General features: G+C 33.2%; 1 protein-coding gene across 1 annotated transcript; it reads left to right on the forward strand.

Moving 5' to 3' along the window:
- Positions 1 to 476: 476 nt before the first annotated feature.
- On the forward strand, positions 477 to 9,452 carry LOC129889284 (early nodulin-93-like). The gene is made up of 5 exons (XM_055964521.1): positions 477 to 649; positions 758 to 878; positions 5,349 to 5,410; positions 7,339 to 7,414; positions 9,099 to 9,452. The coding sequence occupies exons 2-5, from the start codon at positions 785 to 787 to the stop codon at positions 9,182 to 9,184; spliced, it is 318 nt and encodes a 105-aa protein (XP_055820496.1). The 5' UTR covers positions 477 to 649; positions 758 to 784; the 3' UTR covers positions 9,185 to 9,452.
- Positions 9,453 to 11,102: the final 1,650 nt, after the last annotated feature.

Raw genomic sequence — 11,102 nt, forward strand, 5'->3', positions numbered from 1 at the left:
ACAATGTTGATAATGAAGTTGAAGACAATACAATACATATGAAACCAACTACACATAAGGAATCACTTATCACGTCTAGAAGATAACTTCAAAACTTTTGAATGTAATAAAAAAAGTTAGAGATGAACTTCAATTAGATTTAAATTTTAACAAAAAAAAAACTAAAATCACAATTCACTAAAGTATCTTAGATATTTTTGTAATTTAAGAAATTATTAATTTATAATATTAATGAGATCATATATTCACGTAGAGGTCTTTTAAAAATATATTATTTTATTATATTATAGAAAATTGGTGATTTTTTCAATGGCCTAAATCGAGATCCAAAAAAATATTATCTTAAAGAATTTATTGAGTATAATTTAGAGATGTTATACTAGAGTTTTTTTTTTCCAAAATTTGATGTGATTCACCATTGGATAATAAATAAATTTTAAGTAGTCAGTCACTGCAAAAAGGAAAATAAAAAATACAAAATACGCCAAAACTGCTGTCATCTCTGTGTGCTGACCGCATTTTGTATATTGAAGTGAATACAACTCGCCGCCCTCAACTGCAGCAGCATATCAACATCAACATCAATATCAATATTCCATTTGGCTTTCTCCACCATATCAATCATCATTCGTCTCAACTAAATACTACGGTCATTTTCTTGATCCATCTTTCTGCTAGCTTCCTCTTTAAAAAGTTGAATACTTGTGTTTTTTTCTTACAATAATAAAATCTATCTGGTTTTATTTTTCTGAAACAGATTCTTCTTGAATTTTCAAAAAGAGAAATGGGAATTTCATCAGAGATGAGAAGGGAGTCTTTGTTGATTGCTTCTGCTTATGAGGAGGACAGAATTCGCAAGTCTAGGGAATGTACTCAAGGTATCAAATTTTCCCAACTTTTTCTAGGTATTTGCAGAAATAAAAATTGGGGTTTTAGCTTTGTTTTGTGATTAGAGTGTTTTTTTTTCTTGATTGGATGTTACTTTACTAGCATTTTGTAATAGATCCTCCTCTTCTTATATTTTCCTCTTTTCAGATTATAAAAATACTAGTTTAATGTTAATTTCTCATGTTGGTTGTCCTATGTTCTGGAGAAAAGCTAGGAACTTAAGTGTTAAGTAGCATTTTTGTTGGTTCTTGCCTCTAATTTAGTATTCTTATGAAGAGTTTAATTTGCCTTTCTGGAAAACTAGATGGACCCCATTTTATAATATGGAATTTTTTTGCTGGATCATGGGGTGTGTTTGGTATGAAGGAGGATAATTTCCTAGAAAATGTTTTCTTTGAGAACAAGTTGGTTTCTAACTTTTTTCTCTAGTGTTCAGTAAGTAAGCAAAAAGTGTTTTCTCAAGAGAATTTATATGTAATCTTTTTTTTTCTTTCTGAGAAGGACCTTATAGTGGGAATTCTCATGCTAATAGTTAATTGATTCTGTTTATAACATTTCTTCAATAAAATCCTTTATAATTGTGATGATGGTATGCATTGGGCAACTTTAAGTCTTAAGAGGGCATTCAAGTATTTGCTATTGCATGTATATTCTTCAAACACATACATATATGTGCACATTTTTGGATTGAGTTTATATTTTATTCAAAATAAACTTTCATGCAATTATCTGACAAAGTATTGAAATACTAAGCTCCATAACACATCCCACATCTGATTATTCTAGTCCCTACTCCCTAATAACAAATGTTTGCTCAAATTGTTCTTCTTTTTCCTTTTATCTTTTTTTGAGAGAAGGAACACATGGAGTTGATAATAAACAGATATATCGTGCATTTTTGTCACTTCAAAAAACCCGTGTGATCTATTTCTTTTGAAGTTCTATACTGTAAAGTCTCTTGTTGCCTACCTTATCAAAAAAGAAAAAATTGCTTGTTACCTCTTAAAAAACTATAAAGTTGCTTCTGCTTTTTGGTTGGTTAAAGTGATCAGGTTTCTTACATTAGATTGCTTCTTCTGGACCTGGTTTTGAAATTGGTTCGCTAGGGATAGATCTCTTCATAGTCATGAAGGAAAAGAAACTTTGCGTGAATGATATCCTTACTAATTTCAAGTCTGTTAGTCTACATTATTTCACCTCTCTCTCTGTAGGTTGTTATGAAGACTTGTAAAAAAAAGAAACAGCAGCTGTTAGAAAGTTGCCTCGAGTTCTATTATGTTAAAATTGATTGAAAATTTGTAATGCTTGGTTTTAGGTTAATTCCTGTTATAAATTTTTTAGTACATTCAAAATTTTGAATGCTCAGTTTTTTATTTTATTTTTTTATTTAGTTGTGGTATGTATATTTACTTCAACAACTTTTCTGCTATGTTGACAATGTAAAAGAAAGTTCTCTAGTTCTTTTTTATTTGAGAGTGGTATAGTATAATATGTCATCAGCACAAAGAAAGTGCTGGAAACCATATGGACATTACAAAAAAGCAAAAAAAGTAGGTCCTTGTTCTTCTTACAAGGCCTATATGATATCTAGCAGTTTATCAACATCTTTTACAAATTCTTCTTTACACCAAAAAATGAAATAAAAGTAGAAAGTTCATTTTGATTTTGTGCACAATGTTGGATCCTTCTTCAAGCATCTTGTGTTTCTTTCCTTCCAAATAGTCCACCATATGCAAGCAAGAATTCAGCTCTACCAATTTTTTTCCAAACAGGACCTCAATCATTGTTCCAGCAAGCTAAAAAGTCTCCAGTGGACTTGGGCATAATCCACTTTGTTAGAATAGAAATAGGTATATACAATTCTACTTAGAATAGAAATAACAATACGAATAGTAATAGGAATAGAAATAGTAAATAGTATCCTATTTGGTAAAGGATTGTATTGTAGTGTTATAGATAGGGTCTATGTGTAATAATGTAGAAACACAATTCAATAATATTTTTCTTCTATATCTCTCACATGGTATCAGAGCCTCTACGATCTTGATAGAGAATCAAAAAGCTTTCGCTGCCGGTCGGTGGCTATTACCCATATATGCCGCCCGTCTAGTCAATGATTATATTAGTAAAAGTTGGGTCACCGTGTATCTTTTGGTGACTATTTTATCATATCTAATTTTTATAGCACCGTGCCATCTTTCCAGTGACTACTTTCGCATATCTGATTTGCGTAGAACCATGCATTTTTACGGTGACTATATTCTCATATCTGATTTTTGTATCACTGTGCCATATTTCCGGTGACTACTTTCTCATATCCAATTTGTGTAGCACCTTGCATCTCTTTCAGTGACTACTTTCTCATATCCAATTTGCGTAGCACCGTGCACCTTTTCGGTGACTACTTTCTCATATCCAATTTGCGTAGCACCGTGCACCTTTTCGGTGACTACTTTCTCATATTCAATTTGCGTAGCACCATGCACCTTTTCGGTGACTACTTTCTCATATCTAACATGTCTAGCTCCATTCCATCTTTCTAGTGTCAACTTTCTCATATCTGATTTGCGTAGCTCCGTGCATCTCTCCAGACTACTTCTTATATTTAACTTGTATAGTATCGTGAATTTTTTCTAACTACTTCCTCATATCTGAGTTGCATAGTACCATGTGTCTTTTCGGTGACTTTTTAGATTTGATTTTCGTAGTTCCATGCACCTTTTTGGTGACTTCTCAAATCTGATTTGCGTAGGGTCATGTCATCATTCGGACCCTACCCATATAATTCTCTTCTTCAGTAGGGTTGTGTGTCTTATCCGACCCTATCCATATAATTTATTTTCTCAGTAAGGTCATGTCATCATTCCGACCCTATCCATATAATTTTATTTCTCATATTGTGACCAACCATCAAATCTAATAATCCAGTCCATGAGCATGTTCCTGCTAGTTTTATGGTGAATTTCTTGTTTAACATTTACTCATTTCTTAATTTCGAGATGATCCATATATTTTATACCAGATCCCGAGCATTTTCCAGCGACTATTTCATTGTTTCCAACAGATCTGAGCTTTTCTGCATTGTTTTCTTTTTGTTTCAGATACTTTTGCCAAAAAAGGATATACTTAGATATTTGGGCTGGATTAGAGTGTCCCCTGACTAAAATAACATATGTTCCTTTTTCTATCTATGGTTGTCGTGATTGACCTTTTAATCAGTTGGACATTAAGAATGTTTTTCTCGAGGAAGAAGTTTATATGGAGCAATCACCTGATTTTGTCCTCAGGAGGAGTCTGGTAGCCTTGTATGTCGATTGCGTAAGTCACTCTATGGTTTGAAATAGTCTTCTCGAGCTTGGTTTGGGAAGTTCAACACTGCAATTCAGGAATTTATCACTCTGTACTTTATCAACGTTATACGTCAAATCCAGTATTTCATGAGAAGACCAAACATATTGAGATTGATTGACATTATGCATCAAATCAAATATTTCATGAGAAGACTAAGCACATTGAGATTGACCGTCAATTTTGTGAAGTCGAGCGATCAACTTGCAGATATCTCACCAATCCCCTCATCGGTCCTCGTATTAATTACATTTGTTACAAGGTAGGTACGTATGACTTGTATGCACTAGCTTGAGGGGGAGTGTTAGAATAGGAATAGGTATAGACATTCCTATTTAGAATAGGAATAGTAATAGTAATAAGAATAGAAATAGTAAATAGTATCCTACTTGCTAAAGGATTGTATTGTAGTGTCTATAAATATGGTTTCTGTGTAATCGTGTAGAGCACAATTCAATAATATTTTTCTCCTATATTTCTCACACAGTTGATGCCTTTCATTTGAAAAAAAATTGCCACATATGTCAGTGACAGGACAGGGTATAAGGAGATGAGTAATGCTCTCTGCTCCCTTCTTACACAAATAACATATTGAGCACAGTTTCATTCTCCTTCTCGTCAAGTTATCTTGAGTTAGGCATGCTTACCTTGCAATGGGCCATGAGAAACATGCCACCTTGCATGGTATTTTTACTTTCTAGATGTACTTCTAGGACCAATTGTTGCTCTGCTGTCCATAGTGATTGAGTGCTGTATATGAAGATTTCACTGTCCAGTCTCCTTTTCTATATTCTGCCAAATCAATCTATCTTCACTTGTTGTATTACCTTGAAAATGGCTCCAAACATCTGAAGAATTCAGCTAATCTGGTAATTTCCCAGTCATTTAAAAGTCGCCTAAATCTTAGGTTCCAACCTTGATGATCCAAAACTTCATGAATTGTTGATTCAGGCTGCTGACTTGAGCCGAAGCTACTCGATCTTCTTTTGCTCTGCTAGTTAATATACATGTTATATGGGAAGGTTGCCTCTTTATGAATTTTGGTTAGTACCATTTAGTGGAAAAGATATGTCTAATACCTGGTTTGTTTGTGCATTTTACTGAACTTGCAGAGGGTGTCCGTGCAGGAACTAAAGCAGCCGCAATTGCATGTGTTGCTAGTGCTATTCCTACGGTTCGTGAATTGGTGTTCTTCTGGTTATTGATTATTGTCTGCTAACGTCTAAATTCACTCCTGTTAAATACGAAGTGTTCACAGTTGCATGCAATATAATTTACCCAATGATGAATCGGGGTCGAATCCTACAGGGAATAATATGAGGACAATCAAATTAATGAGGAATTATCTCCAGTTAAGCTAAGCCAAACACTATGCAAGATTTGATAATAAAACTGATAAAGATAAAAAACTAACTAGAAAGAACAGTTACCATTGTCAAAAAAAAAAAAAGTAACTAAAAAGCAAAAAAAGTGATCAATGGAGGCACTCTTAAGCAAAGGGAATCAAGGGAATAAATTAAATCAAGGTTAATCCATTGGATTTAATTAGCCTTGGAAATCAATTACCCAAAAGTGTTGCTCAACAACTAATGGACTCTTGACTACCCACTAACCGTTTCTTAACAACTTAGCGAGTCTATCTTAGCTAGTTCTCTCGAATCCAATAAGAAGCATTAAGCACATTTTAATTTCAGGCTACACTTTGATTCTTCCTATGCCTAGGTTAAATCTATTAGATAAGGTTTTAAGCTGAAATCGTGTTGATTAATCTAGCCCTACCTCAGCTTCCTCTCTCGAATTTCATCAAGTCTAATAGGGGATGTCCTATGGTTGTTCACTCCTTTTGGAAAGAAATGATAGCACAAGATTATTTAAATTAACAAAGGCCCATCCATAAAATCACAAGTATTCAAAATTAATACAAAAGCAACAAGATAATAATCAAAACTCTAATATTTTTTAATCTCTAGTAACATAAAATACAACAACTAAAACCAAATATCTCATTACAATGCAAGGAATTAAAGAAAGGAGTAAGAAACTCTCATAAACTTTGCTCCAAATCTTGAATCTCCAAGGTTTGGTTGATGGATCCTTGCTCCGTAAGCTTGGAATTTAGCCAAAGTACTCTGAAAATCTTCTAAGGTTTGAATTTATACATTCCAAATTCTCGGAGTTGAAATTCCGTTTCTGTCCAGTTTTTTGCTCAGAACTACTCCTTCACGTGGGATTGACTATCGCTTCACTGTTCAATGTCTTCGCAGACCTTCACGGTTGCATCTATCACGTCGCGGTCGCGGGTAACTTCTTGACCCTTCGCGATCACGTGAATGCTCTATGTGAACGCGAAGGGCAGTAACTGAGCTGATTTTCCTTTTCCTCATTTTAGCTCCTTTTGACTTGTTTCCACTTGGTTTCTTCCAATTCTCTTTTCAAACATATAAAACTTGTTAACCACCATAAGTGCACTAATTTTCTCACTATTCTTCATAAAAGTCTAAGTAAAAAGAAGAGATAAGTTGGTAAAAAAACTTATCATTGCCCAGCATTTTTAGTTTTAGACTAACTCTTGCTATTATAGAATTGCAATTTTGTATTTGAATTTCATTTTGGATTTAGTTTGTTAAGAGTTCCATGTATCTGCAGTTCTCTGGTTCTGATAGCTATTGATGGTCGAAAAGTAGTTAGATAGTGCTGACTGCAACTCATGTGAAGAAAATAACATTTTCCACCATCAATCTCCCAGTCATGAAAAGGGAAAAATGAGACGTCATGGCATACCTGATTTCCAAATACCATTTTCAACTTTTTTCCAAATTTCACAACTTTTATGTCCAAACACCTACTTACTGTGTGTGAGTTATTTTCAATTGTCAGCTTAACTGTGTAGTAAAAATGATCTTGCTCTAGATAAGTATGACTTTAATGACATCTTATCTTTCATGGAACAGACCCTTCTTTATTGATATCTACTCTTCTCTTTCTAACACTTCGATGCTGTAGCAAATTGTTGTGACGGAAGATATAATCATTAAAAGGGAAAAGTTATCTTTCTTGTCTCAGTTGTCTCTATCTTATAAATCTTGGCTCTCTGATTCTCAGTTGGTTGCTGTGCGGACAATTCCTTGGGCAAAGGCAAATCTCAATTATACTGGTCAAGCACTCATCATATCTGCTGGTATGACCTTAACATATGTTCACATAGTTTATTGATTAGTCCTTCAACTGTTGATTGTGTGAGGGGTCTGTGATTATCTACCAATTGTATATCTCCCATCTTAATTGACTACATTTTGTGTGAATTATTATCTTCATCTTCTTCTTGTTTCATCTTTTTTCCTCAAGCGGGAATGAGCATGTGCATTGTGCATGAGTATCATGCATGTTAAATCAAATAGCAATATTTTGTTTAATGCCTATCTATCCATGAGATTTTTAGGATATTAAACGATACTATTAACAGGTTATGATAACATATACGCCAATCAATGTTTAAGAGAAATTGAAAATTTAACTATAAATAGGTTCTGGTAATTTGTTCCAACCAATTTCATTTTCTTTCACACCAATTTCATTTTCTTTCACACGAAAACTTCATACACTAAGGTTAAGCAATCTATAGATCTTCTACCAGAAAACTTTTAGTCTTTTAGGGAACCTGGTCAGAAATAATCTTAACAATAAGAATTTTATTTTACCCTTTGAAATTAGTTATGGAATATATTTTAATGACAGAAAAAGAAAACCTGTATGTGTGCATGTGGTTATGTTACACTTCTTCTTTTTCCATTTATATTCTTGGGGTTTTTAACTTTTTGGAGAATCCCTCAATTACTCTAGAACTTTATTTTATCTTTTGACTTATTTAAACTGTTTTTTTTCTCTTGATTTAAGGCAAATGATGGGAGCCCCTGAACTTTTAGAACATCCAATTAAGCACATCAACTAATTCTAGTATTTGCTAAACCCTTTAATTTTGTTTCAACTTCACAACTCGACGAATTTTTGTAAGCTTAAAGTTAATTATCTCTATTGAAGAGCCCTTATTTCTATCATCCTTGTAAAATGTGGAAGAATTCAGTATCCTTAAATGTAAACACGAGAGTACTACTCTTTTGACAAATTTTGTGAACAAATATAAATAAAACCTTGTGGAAATGGTTATAAGATATGATAGAAAAGTTATTAGAGTGTTAGTCAATATCAAGAACATATTTCAGCATAAAAGCGCCTTTTCTTTCTGCAGGCGGAGTAAGTGAAGTCCTCCTTCTCAAAATATTACACTTTTGGATGCATTGTTCGGATGAAAAACGCAATTTATGAACTTATCTCAGATGCACTATAAAGACCTTCCATTAAGGATAGTTTGCACTGTTCTTTTTAAGTGATAATTTACCGTATTTTGATTGTGTACGTACCCAAAGGCATGTAATACTGGGTGGGTACATCTTCTGTTACCCTGTGTTAATTGTTCTTGAAGTGCGGTAGTCTCTTTAAGTTTCTGAATGCTTTGGTCATCTTCCTGTGAGAAATTTCATTGTCCAGTTCCTTTCTTCTAGTAAGTGTAGTTTGGACATGTCGATGCAAAAGCCTCATCTTACCACAATCATCTATTAATCCTATCACCACCGAGTATTAATTATTTCATTTTTGTTGCAACCTCCTTTTGTTTTTGGTCACCAGACATCATATCATGTACTGTACTTGTAGAATAACATAGCATGTTAGGTGATGTTCTACTTCTATGTAAATCCGTAGTAGTATAGTTTCTCTGTTTGTTTGCTTTAGTTTTCTTTCTGCAGCTCCTAACATGTTTCTCGAAGTCCCTAGTTTATATTCTATTGTTTTCTTTCTTTGAACAGCTTCGATTGCTGCATACTTTATTACTGCTGACAAGACAATCTTGGAATGTGCAAGGAGAAACACTCACAATGATAAATCTGATTAAAAGACACTGGTCGGGAGATCCTAATGCGCTTTTTGTGTGTGCTCCATTACTGTGTACTCTGTCTTAAAAGGATATTAATGAAAGTTTTATGAATTTCTTCATCTTTGCACAAATTTACTAGTTTTGGATTTGCATCATTTATGAGTAATTTTCTTCTTCCTTTTATGATAATCTTGTTACTTGTTCTTCTTTTTGCATCATATATGAGTGATTTGTCATTCTCAGATGAGAAGCTATCAACTGCTGATATAATGATTTTTCTGGTGAATATTCAGCTGTTCTGAACAGTTTGCTTTAGCTAGTAATCTAAGAGTAGAAGAGTTTGCAGTACTACTACTTTCATGGACGGCCTAGAAGAAGCTAACTTATTAGTACACATCAACCATCCTGGTACAATGATCTGAGGTTGGATGTGCTTTACTTACAGGGCCAAGACGTATCAAATATAATTTTGCTTGTCTGATAAAATACAGAATAGAGAAGATACAACGATTACCAGACAGTGGAGGTGAATAAAACTAGTTAAAATGTGTAAGAGTTTCAGAAAGCAGAATAAAACTTTTATTTGTACGAAGATGTTTCATGAGAAGGCATCAAGCAGATGCAAAGCTTACAAAAGAGTATGCTTATAAGGAAAAAGGTTGCCTATTACGTACTTGACCAAATAGTTCATTATCTCTTTATCCATTGGGTGACCATTACTTAGATTGAGCAAAACAGAGGAGGAAGGCTATGGAAGACCAACTTTGCCTTTTAGGAATACGTACATACAAGGACAAACCTGGAAAAAGGGCAGCCTCTGGCAGAAATGCAAGGCAAGGCTGCGTACAATAGACCCTTGTGGTCAGGCCCTTCCCCGGACCCCGCGCATAGCGGGAGCTTTAGTGCACCGGGCTGCCCTTTTTTTTTTCTTTTTCTATTTGGATTGGGGAAACAAAAATATTCCTAATTCATCAATACTTTTCCTATTTGGATTTGGGGAAACAAAAATAGTTTGTGCTACTTTTATGTATTCTTAATTTTTTCCTAATGATAATTATATTGGATCGTGGTTACAACTTTAAAAGAATTTCAACTTTTTTTTTTGTTTATTATCTTCATTTTGTCTCTTTATTTTTAATTTCAATTGCATCAACTTTTTCAATTGCATGTATTTTATCTGCAATTAAACATTTTTCAACTCTATATCCTAAATATATTGTATCAATTTTGAAAGATAATGTGGAATCTTCATTCACTCCCTACCAATTTGTGATAAATTTTGATTTTCTTTTTTGTACCAAAACAAGTAATATGTTATTTAAAAATAATAAATAGGATACACTTTACTTTGTAATATTACAAATCTTACTAGATTTTTGTGTGTCTAAATACATGTATCTTGAGATATATTAAGTCAAAATTATGTGTAATTTGTTCTAGATTTATTGTATTCAAGTGAATTCGTATGTATGTAGGATACATTGACAAGTCTCGTTGGCCTCCCTCACATCTTGCTCACCATTCTCTTATTTATCTGTGATACATGACATCTCGCTCGCCTCTCTCCCTATTTTTAGTGTATCTGATAGCAAAAATACATATATCTAAATATATTTTCCTCAATATATGATATGAAATTCTTAATTAATAGTAAAATACATAATTATTTAAAAATATAAATAAAATTAATTTATATAATATGAAGTTATAGCTAATAAGATAGTTTCTCCACAAAATAGACATTTCGACACCATCACAATTGCTCTTTTAGTATTCCTAATAATTATGTACTCTCCACTTTATAAAGACTATTTTGTAGTATATACTTATTGAGTACATTAATTTTGGGAACGTACGTTGCACATTTGATCTCTATTATTGTATAAAATTTATATAGACCTAACTCTTGTTGATAATGAGGTAGTAACTTTATTTT

This window comes from Solanum dulcamara, chromosome 5, assembly GCF_947179165.1.
Source record: "Solanum dulcamara chromosome 5, daSolDulc1.2, whole genome shotgun sequence".
Lineage (NCBI taxonomy): Eukaryota > Viridiplantae > Streptophyta > Magnoliopsida > Solanales > Solanaceae > Solanum > Solanum dulcamara.